The sequence below is a fragment of the Sebastes fasciatus genome, chromosome 13, assembly GCF_043250625.1.
Source record: "Sebastes fasciatus isolate fSebFas1 chromosome 13, fSebFas1.pri, whole genome shotgun sequence".
Classification (NCBI taxonomy): Eukaryota; Metazoa; Chordata; class Actinopteri; order Perciformes; family Sebastidae; genus Sebastes; species Sebastes fasciatus.
Window position 1 is genome coordinate 5,513,385 of NC_133807.1, and position 16,491 is coordinate 5,529,875.

Sequence of the window (16,491 nt, forward strand, 5' to 3'; positions counted from 1 at the left end):
TTACATTCTGATTACATTAATAAAGTATTTATTAACAGTTTATTGTTGTACACATTATAAAATTGTATTTACTAATATAAGTATTCATTAATGATTACCAAATGATTTGTAAAACATCTATTAACATTACAGATGGACCAGAAACCAATTATTAAGCATTGACAAAGTATTAACTATCTCTCTAAATAATGTTTATAGATGATTTACAAAATATGTATTAACCATTTAACAAGATATTATAATCATCAGTTGCAACTTTATAATAAAAATCCAAATAATGTTTATAAACTGCTTACAAACCAGTTATTAACCATTAATAAAGTGTTAATAAATATCTGGTCCATCTATCTATGTAAGGTTTATAGATTTACAAACAACTTCTTAAATGTTTACAAATCATTTTGAAATCATTTACAAATACTTATAATATAGTACATAAAATGTTATAATGTGTACAACAATCAACTGTTGATTAATTATAATGTCATGGTTTGTTAACAGAAAATTAACTAATAAATAATACATTTACCAGGTATAAATGATGGTTATTATAAAGTGCCACCTCTTTGTTTAAACGTCATACTTCGGCTGTCACGTCTCCCCTCCCGGGTACTGGGTGCAAACACCAATCTAAAGGTTTACCAGGATATACTAGGTAGTAGTGATCAGTGTTAGTGTTTAGTAAACTTTAATGTAAGCTTCAGATTCTCTTCTTTTCTATGTGATGTGCAAAGTCACTTAAAGTAATCGAATACTAGATATTTTTGAAGTATGAATATAGTTTTTATGTATGTTGTGTTTATGTAGTTTTGATGTAGCCTAAGGTGAGGGTCAGACTTCCCTATACAACACATTAGTCTGATGTTTCTTTTTCAAATGTAGAGTGATTCTGAGAGTGCAAAGGAATTAGACGTCATAGTATGTGGTTATTATATCACAGCTATATATGAACCAATCAGATTGCTTGATTTGAGCTGCCAGTTTTTTAAATATATTTCCTTGCTCCCTTTGGGTTATGCGTTGTTGAACCATGTGTTTAAAACTATTTGAAATCGCCCAAAAGGGGGAGCCTCCAGTTCCAAACATGCGGACGGGCCTGGCATAGATTTTAGCCATAAATCAATGACAGTTTGTCACTAAACCTGGTGGATATTTTTCAATTAAGCTGTTGAAACATGTCCCCAAAATGTTTTTGAAATTGATCAATATAGGGTGTGGCTTGGCACAGATTTGGAAGTAAAATGAAAGACCGTCCAATCGTCATAATACTTTTTAGTTATTTTTAATGCAGGTGTCGGAAAATGTCAAAGGTCTAGACCCCTCGCAGTTTTCAACTTTTAACAGTCTGTGTTGGCTTGAAACCCGGAATCGCCGCTTGCGGCTATATTGTTTTATTTGCTTTTGCATGAGAAAAAAAATCTACAAGCTTTTAACTTCTTAAACATGTTTTTTTCTGTGAATCCGCATTCATTCATTAACAAAGTATACAAACATACTGTAAATTACTTTACAAAGGTGCTCATTGATCAAATACTATTAAATGTTTCTCATCTTCACTGTCTCAGCCTGTCCCCCTTTACCACTCAAACTCCTTCTGATACGTGTCTCATAGGTTCGCCTCTCTCTTTGACATTAATCTTCAAAACATTAATTAATAAATTAATAAATAAAATGTATTCTTTTACTGTATTTCACAGCAGGCTGCAGATGTTGGCTGATCTATAAAAAGGTCAGTGCTTGGTTGCATTCAAAGTATTTTGAACTTTTGGTGCAGCACACTAACAGTGTATACACTATTGTTCTATAAATATAGCAGGAAACTTGAATTACACTACAAACAAGTGGTGAAAGAAGACAGCTTTTCACTCCCTGCCCTACTGTTCCCAGAGTACAGCTTTCTATTCCATCTGTTTGTCCTTCCTCCCCTCTGGCATCAGAACCACATCCTCCTCTGATTCTTCTTCTTCTTCTTCTTCTTCTTCTTCTTCTTCTTCTTCATCTTCTTCTTCTTCTTCTTCTTCTGCCAGTGAGCTGCGCCTCATCTGACCCCAGAGTGGAGCCAGTCTCCCCTCTGCTGTCACCCCCATCGGCTGAATGATCTGGTCTCTGGGTTATAGAGACAGGAAGGGAGAGTATAGTATTTCATTACTTTCTCTTTGGGTACTAAATTAAGGTCAGTATCGTATTTACACACTCACCGTGACAGTCTGTTGATCATGCCGATGAGGTTGCGGGCCTCCTGCTCCTTCTCTTCCTCCGTCATGCCCTCCATCGGATCAGGCTGCTCCGCCTCCACCCGGCCAGTCACCAGGTTAATCCTAGCTTTGGCCTCCCGGTACTCTTCTGTGTCTGAGTCTGAGTTGCTGGAGTAGTGGGAAGCATACTTGCGTTCGCCTGAATTCCTTCTGCCGGTCAGCAGTCCTCGAGCTGCCAGCAGCCCAGCGGCGTTGCCGTAACCCGTATATTTGACAAAGCGTCTGACTGTGAAGGGGACACAAGATGCAAACTTTTACTACTTGGTACACATTGCATATGAAGTTGTGCAAAGCTGTTCAGTTTGTCTCTTGGTTCTAAAAGCTGTTTCATGTGTGTGGCGGTGATTCCATTATAATGAAGTAATTTCGCTCCGTTTCGCTGCTATGACCAGCGAGCAATGGAAGACTAGGAAGGTTTGGACAGAGTTACTTTCCAACATGCCAGTTCCAATAATTAGATTATTATAGAGCAGCAAGTAGCTGTGTATTTTATTAGGTCTTATTAGGTTTTATTAAACCACTCTTTAAAATCAGAGCAGTACTAAGACACATCTTGCACACTTCATAAAACTGTAGTACAGTCATGGTTGTCGGTGTAAAGGCTTTTAGGCTCTTAGTTGGTTCTTATGTGTCCGTGTTTGTAATGAATTCCCTCAAACACTTCATCTTTTATCAACTCTGCAGCATTCCATCAGTCAGACCTTCAAAGATTCAACAGGAAGACACATGACAAAATATATGTTGGCCTACAGTACCTGGAGCTTCCCAACAGCCTCTGTAGGACTTTGTCTCTAAGCTGTGTTTTAATTTATCAAGAGCATCGAAACAAATGTTTTTGGAAAAAAAAAAGTTTCACAAGAGCTATGGGAGTAAATGAGTCTGTGGCAAACTGTGACTATACCGTTCTCTTTGCAGAGCACGAAGAGCAGCTCAGCAGCACAGTGCTTCACGTCTGTGTCGACATGGGTCATCAGGCGGACCAGCTCGCCTCTCAGCATGGTGTCCTGCTCAGGTCGGATGGCAACGTCCCTCAGTGGAGGTAAGATCTGGGGGTCATATGAAAAGTCATTAGTATTGTGTCCAATGCTAAAGTAACCAGATTCCCTCTTACAGTATGTTATGGTTTCATTAATGTTTGTGTTCCACACATGCGCAGCAGATCACTACCACTTGTATTCGGATGTCCGCACAGAGCCTATACGCGTACACCCTGTGATGACAAAATTTACATTACTCTGACCCAAGTGGACCCTCACGTACTCGCAGAAGTGCAAAGTTTATTATGACCGTGCAGACTTGTCCACGTGGCCACTACGCCACAAGTAGTAGTGTAGCGATCTACCGCGCGTGCGTGGAGCGCGTCCTCTTAAGCGGACAGTATAAACAGAACTACTGCGCGTGCGTGTTGTCCACAGCTGTCCATGTATGCGTCCGTTTGGGAGTATAACCAAGGCTTACGAAGGCCCTCACGAAAAAGTAGTATACTTCAAGTTTATTTCATGAAGTATACTTAAGTAAGGTTCAAGTATATTTCCCCCAAGTATACTTATATAGTAAGTATATATCAGTGTACTAGTACTAGTACTTCAAAACTTATTGGGACTAAATTGGTCCACTTTTTAGTTTATAAAAGTACATTTTTAAGAGTACTTCAAATGTAAGAACAGTAAACTTTGTATTTTGCACTGAAACTATACAATGAACTATACTACAAGTGAATAGGTATTCTAATAGTTACATACTTGTAGCCCACTTTTTAGTTTATAAAAGTATACTTTGTATAATTTAACTTATAGTACTTTGCCAAAGATTTATGTATTACATAAAGAGACTTGCTCCTTTTGCTATTTGACTTGATGTTTTGAGATGACAGAAAAATAAATACATTTTTCTCACATGCCTCCACGGTGGACAGAGAATCCAAAACATAGAAAATTCTTGATGAATTGAAGTAAATTCATATCAAAACATTTGTTTACAAACTCTCACACACTTTAATGGGCTACACTGTCAAAAAGTAAGCACAACTACAAGCCAAGTATACCTTTCTGTAGGCCTATAAGGCAAGAATACTTAATTATTCTTGTCTTAAGTATATCTCAAACAAAATATTAAGTGCAAGTATAAGCCAAGTATACTTAAGTATATCTCTGGTAAGTACATCAAAAGTAAACTGAAAGCATACTCTCTTATTTCAACTTTAAAATAAGTGTACTAATAGCACACTTGAATAAACTATTTTAAGGGCAGTGCATCAGCATTTAGTGCAGCAGCATTAAATCCCTCTGGACTGTCTGAAGCTCACTGCTGCAGATTAAAAGGGGATGACTTCCTGATTATGACATTTGGTACGCTTATACTACCTTTTGCCGCAAGTAGTGACGCGTCTCCCTGTGTACCCGAGAACTCTCAGTCAGCAGATTCAGTACAGGTATAAGTTTCTCCTTCAGCCTCAGACCCTGTATAAAAAGCACATTAAAGCCAAGCGGTAAGTCAGTGTGAGTGAACCGGACCTGAAATAGCAAGATAACAAAGTCATTACATGTGTCACATCAGTGCTTCCTATAAACTGAGATGTTTTTTCCACGCTGAGGTGGAAGTGGTCAGCCTACCATTACCATGTCTGTTTGAAAAAAACAAATGGAAACATGTTTTGTTTGGAAATCATCTTTGTGGGCGGTCGCAAACAAACACTGGTATGAACACAATACATGTTCTCAATAGAGTGAGCACAAAGACGCATCCTTATTAGAGTTTAGGATGAAATCACATGTCAGCATATTGCAAGTTAAGACCATTAGATATTTCTTTGGCTCATGCACCTCACGGAAAGATTACCCATTGGATGCTCAATTATTTAAACTAATGAATAGAGTGAAATATTTTGCTGTGGTTTTGACAGTATTACTTCTCTAGGAATATATATCTCTCTTTCTCTCATTCTTTTTGCAATAACTGAAATTCTGTTTCTGCAGATAATTAACAAAAATATGACATATTTTCCACATCTGGCTTAAACTGAACTGCCTGCATGCTTTATCATACGTTTACAGATTTTGCCTTCCATATTTATTCCAACACAACTTTGCCACCCAGGTAATCTGCAACGCACCATTTTAGCATGAAAAGGAATCGAAAGAAGAGCTGCAAGCTGAAACGTTGATTAATTTTTCTGTCACTATAATAACTGAATGGCAAAGGTTGTACTTCAATATTTAGCTGTGATAGTTGTGATATTAAAGTTATTACAGTTTAGAAAAAGCATCTTAGTTTTTGCCCATATTCTTCAACACATGATCACACAGGTTTTATTGGTGGGAGTGGTGTAACATTATTACATGTTCTTATGAAGGCATGTCTTTTTAAATTTGTTCTTACCAAGGAAAGGAACCTGATATACATTTTGTTTCATATGCTGTGAAAAGTAACGTGCCTTTTTATTTGCAGCATCACTACAAATCTTTATTTATGTCAAATTAGGTCACTTTCAAGTCTTAGTTTTGGAGGTTAATAATGGTGGAATTATTTTAGTTAAGAGTTAAGTGTACAGCTATTTTGGTGTTTACTGACTACATTTTTTTTTTGCTCAAATACAAGTATTAATCATTCAGCTGACACTAAGTATTACTTCAACACACACACTTGCCTTGTTCAGGCGTCTGTCCATAAACATCAGCAATGTGTGGACACAGTCCATGTTGACTCCCTCCCACTTGTGGGACGCCTGGTCCACACGAACAGATAGCAGGACGTCCAGACAGGTCAGCGGCAGTGCTGACAGGATGTTTACTGTATGTCTATGGAAACAAGTCATAACTTTTTAAAAACATTAACATAAAATAAACATTATATTATAAAAAATAGTTTTTTTTAATCATATTTGCTCCATTTCTACCCACTGCAGCTTTAAGTCAAATAAATGCAGTTATGTTTAAAGTTGCAAAACAGCAGTCTGACCCTTGGAGTTCCTCCAACGTGTCTTCTCCGTCACATGACAGCAGCAGACAGTGGCGCAGCACGGCTGCCAGGTGACGATATAGGGCAGCCTCCTCCTGAAAAAGACACACCGTACTGCTTTTAAGGGCATTTTACACCTAAAGGTCAGTTTACCTGTCATGGTTAACACGAATTAGCCTGTGGCTCTGGAAGAACTTTGTCAAGTCTGAGACGGACTGTGTTATAAGTTATGGGTGTGGTGTTTTGAAAGACGTTTTGGTAAGCGTTTTGTGAGTTGCATGGCTGATTTGTGTGCGTTTTTGAGCAGTCACCTCATCTGGCTCCTGCCTGTAGAACCTGTGAGCGATGTTGAAGAGCGTCTTGAGGATCTCAATGACCTCCTGGGACATCTCCTTGGAGATGGGAGGAGTTGCGTTGTCACTAAGCACCTCATATCCTTCACCCATCCTCACTGCCAGGCACTGCTCGAGGGCTTTGGTCAGCACCGACACTCCACGCTCCTGACGGATAAATAAAGCAAATAAACCAGTGAGCACTGAGAGAGATGTACACCATTGATCCCCGAGAGCCAAGACTGAGAATAGAAAATGTTTTACATACACAATCATGATATTGACTAACTAACTATTGTTAGATTCCCCAAGTTCGATACACCCCTGTCTCAGGAAGTATTTACTTTAACCAGTTCTCCATTAATAGTCTTTGGCTAGAGTAACTATTCAGAAACCACTCATAAGACGTTAAGCACATTATACATTTAAGACCACAGTTCTTAAGAAGTAATAAATCGAATGTCCACACTCTTAGACTTTAAATGCAAATCATGTATTTATTGTAGGATTAGGCAGAACAAATGCATACAACTTAAAAATATAATTCAAATTTTGATTGGTCATATAATAATGATGATTAAAATAATGATTATGTAAATATTTTTTTTTAAAAACTGTTCAATTCAATGTCCTTTGGTTGAGAGGGAGAGAGAGGGAGTTTAGTGCGTGGCTGTTGCAGTTTCTCCACAACTGCTGAGTCGAGCACTCCTTTGGAGAGTTGTTATTTTTGTCCAAAATCAACAGCGCCCTCGAAGCTGATCCTCGGTCAGTGCTGGCAGCGCAAGCGGATGAAAACTTGATGTTCAGATTTGTGATCTTCAGTTGTTTGAGGAAAGGCACAATGTCTGTTCAAGGTGGAGCTTTCAATTCTAATACGATGCTGGATGGTTTCATGAATAATAATGCAACATATTTTAATTGTTATATTTTGTGAGTAAAATCTGAATCTGCAATGTAACCAGTAACATTTCTTTGTCAGGTAAATGTAGTACTACAATGTTTTCCTCTGAAGTAGAAGTACTCAGTAGGTAGTATACAGTTGTGGGCCTTTTGTAAGTTATTTCGGGGTACAATGAGTTAGAATAGTAACATGATTCAATATTTTTCATATCTATCTTAACATGATAATAAACTTATAGCTGTTTAGGGCCCTTTTAGTTGGGGGCCCCAGGCACTTTGCATAACGGTAAAGTCTGCTCCTGACGTTTTTTCCCGTGTACCAGAGTGTATTTCACCACCGTTTCTGACCATGAGTAGCCGCGACTTGGGTGTGTGATGCAACTATGTGATAGTTGCATAGATATGTCATGGCAGGTGTATTACTCAGGACCCAAGGAAGCGCAGTGTTGAGTGTGAAGTTGTTTGTATGAGCACCCTTGCAAAAAGGAAGTATACTTCAAGTTTATTTTATGAAGGAAACTTAAGTATACTTTAAGTATATTCCCAAGTATACTTTATGTAATAAGTATACTAATATCAATGTACTAGTAGTATACTTGTAAGTGTACTACTTCAATACTTCTTGGGACTAAATTGGCCCACTTTTTAGTTTATAAAAGTATACTTTAAATGTAAGAGTAGTAAACTTTGAGTACACAACTAGTTTACATTCAAGTTGTATTTTGTACTGCAACTATAATATGAACTATACTACAAGTGAACTTATAGGTATACTGTTAGTTTACTAGGGATATACTTGTAGCCCATTATTTAGTTTATGAAAGTACACTTTAAAGTATACTCTCAGTAAACTCCTAGTTTAATAGTTTTACTGCAAGTATACTTGTAAGTTGTCTTAAGTGAACTTATAGTACTTAGCCAAATATACTTTTTCTGTATACTTTTCATTATAAGCCAAGTATACTTAAGTATAATTTTGTTAAGTTTAACTCTGATAGGTGCATAAAAAGTAATCTGAAAGCATACTCTCTTATTTTAAGTTTAAAAGAAGTATACTAATAGCGCACTTTAATAAACTTCTTTTTATCGTCAGGGATATTAAAGGGACTTTTCATGTGGGTTACAGCTGTAGTAGACCATTTGAATTATCTTTTGTTGATGCCTGGCACATTTTCTATCTATTGGTCTAAAGAAAAATTGGGATATATTGAGATCACATACATAATCGGTTTTGTTTTTCAGGATCAAAAAATGATCTTTTATCACAAGAAAACAATACAAACTATAACTCCATCCACTGTGACCCTCCATAGATCAGAAAAGCAACTTACCTGCTGTAGCTGCAGCCTGAGCTCAGGCCTCAGAGCTGTCAGTAAGAAGAGCAGTCTCAGCTTGTAAAACTGGCCACTGGACGGCACCCTGCTGTCAATCGCCTGCTTCAGACTCACCCAGAGACTGTGCAGAAGCCTGCCATGGAAACAGGAATGAAAAGAAACATGAGGTTGGTCAGCAGCTGGTGAGCATCGTTCATATCACTTTTTTTTTTTTTTTTGTGTAGAACACCTAATATTTGAATATAATTGGGTAATTAAAGGAATACTTGCATGCCTGCAGAAATTGCTAAATGTTTTGGGTGAATTATTGGGTAATCCTAAATTAGTATACACTAGTCTGTATGTCCATTATTCACACAACCAGTTAGCTAGTGTGCTCAAGAACTGGTTCTAATAGGAATTACTTTATTGGTTAAATGTTGCTGTTCATATGTGATTCCTAAAAGCTCATCATGATGTCAAATTGTTAATTTCCTATATATTATTATACGACAGAATATAATATAAATATGACTTTTTTATGCCCAACAAAAATATAATTGACACTATTACTTCAGGCTGTGCGCTGATGATCTTGTTGAACTAAAAAAAAAATTCGCAAGAGTTTTGCAATTTTGATGTTTCCATCTAGCCTTGACCTTGTGTGGCACTTGCAGAAACTACTAGGCTTAGTGTTATGTAACTTCACCAGTGTTTCAATGGTCATGAACTTTAACAATGGCTGAACTTTAATTCTCTAAAGTGTCACCTTAGTGCGCTGGCCCTCTCCTGTGCCATGGGACTGTTGTAGATGACATTACACAAGACTTTCACGGCCTCCTTCCTACACACCTCCCCATCTTCCTCCTTCTCTTCCTCCTCACTGTTCTCTTCCCGGGTGTCCTTCTTCCCGCGGGCGAGCACCACATGACCTTCCTCATCACCTCTCCACGAGTAGCAGTGATGAACTGATCCATTTGTGGTGTCCGCACCGTCTACCTCCACAGGAGTAGTAGAAAATGAAACAACAGGGCTAACAGATAGCGCTTTAGCATCCGCAGCCTCCTCGCAGCTACTTGCTGCTCTTCCGTGTGTTCCGGCCGACTGATCCTCAGGTATTTCCTCCTCCTCTTGCTTTGGACATGCCTGCAGTGAGCTGATGCCTCCCAGGTGTGCCAAGGTGAAAAGGGCGTTATCGGTGACCATGGGCCCGAGGGCCCGCCGGTCACGGGACAGGATACGCAGTGTATGCAGGCAAACCCGTAACACTGCCGGCTGTAGCCGACCACTGATGAAGCACAGCAGGGCTGTGGCCAGGCGCTGGAGAAACATTTAGTCAAGAGGAACGAGTTAGTGATGAAGATTGAGAAGGGATCATTTGCAAGAGAAAAGGAGTAAAATAAAGGAATGGGAGGTGAAAAAACAATATACATACATACATACATGCATTAGGGGTTTAACTGACAAGTCAATTAGACAACAGGGACACACACAGGAAGTAGACTCCTGTATGCAATTTCGTGTAATGCTACAAAACGCCTTGTTAGTAGCTGTGTATATCTGTTCATCTACTACATTCTGCAAACGCCTGGCGACTAACAATCTGTAGTGAGATTTCTAATGCACACGTGCACACACACGTACGTGTTTATAGACAATATCAGGACTTTTGAAAAAAACGTGACAAATGGGGACGTGCCTTCCCAAAGGTCCTAGAGACCTGGGAATCAAAGTATTTCCGAGCCATGCTTCTACGAATACATCCATCTGTTGAGATTTTGTTTAAGGCTATATTTTGGTCAGACCTGATTTTAATGCTACGGACGCTCTAGAACACTGTGGTGAGCTCGGAAAAATGAGGACACCAAAAAATACTCAATCATTGGCCTACCTGTCGGAGAAGGAGATCAGGTTCATCGTCCTCTGAGTCAATGTCAGAATCAGAGTTGGGAGCACAGTCCCTCACTTTGTTCTCCCTGAACTGATCAACCAAGAGGGGGAGTTAGCACTATTACCTGAAAAAGATATTAGCTGTAACATACACACACACAAAGATACAGTTTACAATTTGAGCCAGGATGTTCGATCTCCTCCTCATCCCCGATGGAGCAGGACAGGACGCAAAGTATCGATTTGCTAATTTCAAACCTTTTTTGTCGTGGGATGATGTGGCTATAATCACATAGCATTTTGTCATCACTCTTTTTTTATCTTATGTGCGCTGTGTTCACCCCTTCAGCATCCTACAGCATTATCAAAAAAGACTCATTCTCACGATCAGAGAAAACTGAAACTATGAAAACAAAATACTTAGCAATAATTATCTGAATAGGCAATAACAAGTAAAACACATGTAAAACGTTATAGCATTGTGTGTCATATGTGCCAATTATTCAACATCTAAACTGTAAAGAATATTTAATCATCAAAATACACCTATTTACACCTATCCAATACACCTATTTCACTAGATTATTAACTCCGCCAAGGCCGAAGGCCTAGGAAGGAGGTTATGTTTTCACCGGCGTTGGTTTGTTGGTTTGTTTGTCTGTTAGCAGGATTACTCCAAAAGTCCGTGATGGATTTGAATGACATGTTTTGGAGGGGTGGGGTGTGGCACAATGAACAATCCATTAGATTTTGGTGGCGATCCGGATCATGATCAGCCTAGTTATATGTAATTATTTACACTCATTTGTGCATTTAAAGGGTTACTAAATGTGTTGACAATATCGATTGTCATAGTTCCAAGAACACATGTGGTTTCCCTGCACAGGGCTGCTTTGTGTAGCTTAAGGATGTCTGCAAGGTGAAGGTTAACAAGCTGAGTCATGAAGTATCCAAGCAGCTTTGGAACATACAGCTATGATTAGACAATCGGTTTTGAAACACATTAACATCCATACACACAGGGAGTGACTAAACACTCTAAGCACTTTTACAGATTACTGTAATACAGACTAAACTCCTAGACAGCTCATCTCTCTCTCTCTCTCTCTCTCTCTCTCTCTATGTATTTACCTCATCCAGTTGTCGTTGCTGCAGTCAGTTTGTCCATGAACAGTGACAGAAATGCATGTGAAACAAAAAAAACAGTATTGAGATCAAAGCATAAGAGAAAGATGAATTTTTAGATGCAGGGGGGAGTTTAGGGGAGCCAGAGCAGAGCTCTTAAACATCATTTGGTGTCATCAATCAATCAATCAATCAATCAGAGAGCAGAGGATCTTATCGTCCTCCATTCTCACCCAGGATGACCAGTTAACAGCTTCACCAGCCACAGCCAAACTACTCAGTACAACACAATTTTAACCTTTTTACATTCTGCATCCAGGATGTAGTCTAAAGGGAAGTCCTTCCCTCTCTAGTGTCATCTGGAGCAATAGCAGTTTCTGGTGATGGCAGCCGCAGCACACATCTGGATATGATGGATTGGGCACCTTTTGTTCCCTTAGAGATTGTATTTCTGCACATATATGTGATGTACAGTCCAAATAATGTTCTCACTGATGTCCTGCCACATGATATGTGAAATATTAATCTCTGCATGTTGCCCCTTTATAATGAACTGTTTGACAAGCATCCACAAAACAAACCTGTATTCACACTGTGAACAGATGAGTCACACCACAGTAACATCAGATATGAGATGGTAGATTAACGCGATAATAACGCATTCACGCAAATTAGTTTTTAACACCACTAATTTCTTTAACGCATTAACACAACTCGTGATTTTAATTACCCTCTTTCAGTACCAGCTACTAGCTAAATAACGCTCCAAACGTATGCTAAATTAATGGCGGGGAAAAACTGGCATGGCCATATTCAAAGGGGTCCCCTTGACCTCTGACCTCCAGATATGTGAATGAAAATGGGTTCTATGGGTACCCACGAGTCTCCCCTTTAAAGACATGCCCACTTTATGATAATAAGGCAGATGGCCTGTTGGGTCTCTAAGTTATAGTGTACGGTCTAGATATGAAAAGCGCCTCGAGATAACTTCTGTTTAATGCAATATAAAAAATTGAATTGAATTGAATTGAAGGGGAGATCTCTGAGTCTGACACGGAGCTTGTTACTATTCTCTCTCTCACTAATGGTAAGTGTCCACCGGGGCATTTTTTATCGCGAGGGGACGCGCCGCTTCAGCATTGGACGCTTGGTGGGCTGCCGCTTGACACAAGGCACTTGGCTCCCGATTGGACGAACACTTTGCCCACCGTGGGCTGCTGCTCCCGGCTTTCAAACCGCAACAAACACGGCGGTTCGTTTGGAAACTTTCTTCTCTTATAATCACGAAAATAGTTCACCGAAATGTGTTTCTGAAAACATTTGAGGCGAGAAATAAGCCACGCAGCTGCAGAATCTGTCTTTATTTTAGATCAACAACGTTTATTTTAAAAGATTCTCGAGAGTTTCGAGAGGCAGCGAGTCGCGTCGGACGCCCTTGATTTGCATAGAGTAGACTAGACCTCAACTTTATGCAAATGAGGAACGGTCGTCGTGATGCTCCGTCTCTCGAATCGTGCCGCCACGCTACCAGAATGCATTGCACGGCTGCTTACATGGACAATGAATGGGAAGTGTGGAAAGGACGGATCCTGTGGACACGTAAGGTTGATTGACTGATTTAAACTCTAATGATGTGACGTAGATCAGGTTTGATATTGTTCGGATACCATTCATTTTACACTGATTAATTATGATGTGCTGTTTATGCTGCGACAGTAATTACATAACTACATTTCTTTAAAAATCTGCTCACATGTGAGGGATCAATATTTCTAAATACAGTGAAAGATATATTGATATGGGATGCAGATGGCATATATAAGGAAGGAATAGGAATCTAGACTAAAGAGGTGGTTCTAATCAGAGCATCAGGATCAGTGGAAGCAGGCTGGGACTCAGACAGGATGATGAAAAAGCAGGGGAAGGGTGGGGGAAGGTTGCAGTAGAGGAGAAAATACAGAAATACAATAAGGGAAAATATCAAAAGGAATGATGGAACAGATGAAGACAAAGTGGGGGAGGGAAATACATATACGGCTGTGAGTCATATGTTATTGTGTACTGACCTTTTTTCTTTCCTGCACTTCAGTGTTGAAAAAAAAGCACTCTGCATACTGAAGAGAAACAAAAAGAATATAGGGGGTTAGGAAGATGGAGGACAAATACAATGGCACAATACAACAGCAATAGTGGGATAATAGCACACTCTGAAGTCATGCAGATTTAGTATGCAAACAGACCTTTTTGAGAATACTTTTCACTTACTGTGGACACTCTGACATATTAAAAGCCTGCTTACAGTTGGTATGCAGTGTAGAATCACAACACATGCAGTGACCAAGAGAGTAAAGGGAGTGATAGTGGCTTCAACATGGTGACTGGGGACACCGGCTGCATCAGAGTCAGTGTCCAAAGTCCATGGAATTAAAGTTCAGACAGCTTCCCTTACGAAAAAGCAGTATACTTCATAAAATAAACTTGAAGTATACTGCTTTTTCATAAGTATATATTTCCCAAGTATACATTATGTAGTAAGTATGCTAATATCAATGTACTAGTAGTATACTAATAAGTGAATTGCTTTAATACTTCTTGGGACTAAATTGGCCCACTTTTTAGTTCATAAAAGTATACTTTTAAGTATACTTTAAATATAAGAGTAGTAAACTTTGACTACACAGCTAGTTTACATCCAAGTTGTATTTTGTACTGCAACTATAATATGAACTATACTACAAGTGAACTTATAGGTATACTGTTAAGATTACTAGTGATATATTTGTAGCCCATTTTTTAGTTTATGAAAGTACACTTTAAAGTATACTCTCAGTAAACTCCTAGTTTAATAGTTTTTACTGCAAGATACTTGTAAGTTTTCTTAAGTGAACTTATAGTATTTAGCCAAATATACTTTTATGTATACTTTTCAGAATAATCCAAGTATACTTGGGCTTTTCTGTATACTTGCCAAGTACACTTAGAATTATCTGTATAAGCCAGTATGATTTAAGTGTAAGAGTAGTAAACTTTGAGTACACAACTAGTTGACATTTAAGTCTTATTTTGTACTGCAACTATACTATAAGTATACAGATAGTGTACTAGCTTTATACTTGTAAGTGTACTTCAATACTTCTTGGGACTAAATTGGCCCACTTTGTAGTTTATAAAAGTATACTTTAGGTTTAAGTATTGTACTGATAGTTTACTAGTTTTATACTGGTTGCCCACTTTTTAGTTTATGAAAGTGCACTTTAAAGTATACCCTCAGTAAACTACTAGTTTAATAGTTTGTATACTGCAAGTATTCTTGTTATACTTGTAGCCCACTTTATAGTTTATGAAAGTGCACTTTAAAGTATATTCAGTTAATAGTTTTTATACTACAGGTAATCTAACTTATCATTTTCTTAAGTGTATCTTGATCAAAACATTAAGTAGAAGTATAAACCAAGTATACTTAGACCTTTATCCTTGTCAGTATGAGCCAAGTATACTTTTGTTAAGTATATCTCTGATAAGTACATAAAACTGATAGCATACTCTCTTATTTTAAGTTTAAAAGAAGTATACTAATAGCACACTTGAATTAACTTCTTTTTGGTGAGGGTTGCACCAGAGAATGAGGAAGAGGGGGATCAGCAGCAAGACGAGGGCGGACTAGCTAGTACTGGGAGGAAGTACTAATGCCACAGAAATCACTCAACATATTTTAACAGGGAAATCTACAGACAATAGCCCACAGCAGTGCAAATGTACAACCGATGTGCTCATTGCTTCTGTAATTTAACCAATAATTTCCATTCTTAATAGGTTCTAGTACTAAACAGGATTGTTGAAATATGATCTACAATTGATTATTAAATTAGTTTAATGGGAAGTTATTATATTACCAACTGTAATCCTACATCCATGGCAATAAAAAAACAATATTGTTCTGATGCAGTAGTCATAGCAACAATCAATGACCTGGGTATTGTAGCTGTCCAGTAGGAGCTGGACAGAGTCCTGGTCTCCTTGGATGACGCTCTCAATGATCCTCTCCACGTCTGCCACCATGCCTGCAGCCCAACCAACAACACAACACAACAGCCCAGTGCTTAGAAATGAGCAGCCAAATATTCTCCAAAGTTCCACATTTATGATTCTATGAAGAATCAATGATATTAAAAACAAGTAGATTAACTGTAATCAAAGAATAACAATCATATTTCAAATTAATCAAAATTAGATCCATAAAAAAGTAATTCAAAAGTGACCCATTAAAACACATATATAACCTAATTACATCGTTCCACTCTGGATAAAAATGTAGGCTACCACAACATAACTGTGAAAATGTCAAATTCCATGAACGAGAATCACAGTGTCGTCGGCATAGTGACCATGAGTTCCTGCACCCACCTGTTGGTGTTGTGAAGAGAAATGGACACACGAAACCTCTGACAACTTCTCCTTCTCTTCTCTGATAAAACAGTGGCTGAGTAATCACACTTCTTCACTCTTCTTGCTCCACCCCTCCCTCCCTCCTTCACTCTCTATAAGCCCTGGATTTACTCTGGCCACCTACTATAGGCTACTACCTGCACGCTTCACCTGTAGCAAGCATAGACTGTATATAAGAAGTGGACATAGTCATAGACGTATACACGTAGACGCCGCATTGACTCCTGGATCGTACGTCAACATGGGCGCCATATTGGACCTGACAAGACTGGC

The 16,491-nt window shown here is 38.6% G+C and overlaps 1 protein-coding gene across 1 annotated transcript; it reads right to left on the reverse strand.

The window, feature by feature from the left end:
- Positions 1 to 1,224: 1,224 nt before the first annotated feature.
- On the reverse strand, positions 1,225 to 16,258 carry LOC141780027 (chaperone Ric-8A). Its single transcript, XM_074655080.1, has 14 exons — positions 16,177 to 16,258; positions 15,742 to 15,833; positions 13,839 to 13,886; positions 11,779 to 11,796; positions 10,649 to 10,738; positions 9,527 to 10,077; positions 8,776 to 8,911; positions 6,524 to 6,712; positions 6,213 to 6,307; positions 5,902 to 6,052; positions 4,619 to 4,714; positions 3,157 to 3,301; positions 2,199 to 2,481; positions 1,225 to 2,106 (listed from the first exon to the last, which is right to left on the reverse strand). The coding sequence occupies exons 2-14, from the start codon at positions 15,829 to 15,831 to the stop codon at positions 1,899 to 1,901; spliced, it is 2,100 nt and encodes a 699-aa protein (XP_074511181.1). The 5' UTR covers positions 15,832 to 15,833; positions 16,177 to 16,258; the 3' UTR covers positions 1,225 to 1,898.
- Between the last annotated feature and the right edge of the window lie 233 nt (positions 16,259 to 16,491).

Excerpts from the sequence above, each read along its gene's own strand:
- LOC141780027 (XM_074655080.1), bottom strand. The coding sequence starts at position 15,831 with ATGGTGGCAGACGTGGAGAGGATCATTGAGAGCGTCATCCAAGGAGAC. Across the intron at positions 10,078-10,648 it reads CTGATCTCCTTCTCCGACAG|CGCCTGGCCACAGCCCTGCT; the intron begins GTAGGCCAATGA and ends ATGTTTCTCCAG. Across the intron at positions 6,308-6,523 it reads ACAGGCAGGAGCCAGATGAG|GAGGAGGCTGCCCTATATCG; the intron begins GTGACTGCTCAA and ends TGTCTTTTTCAG.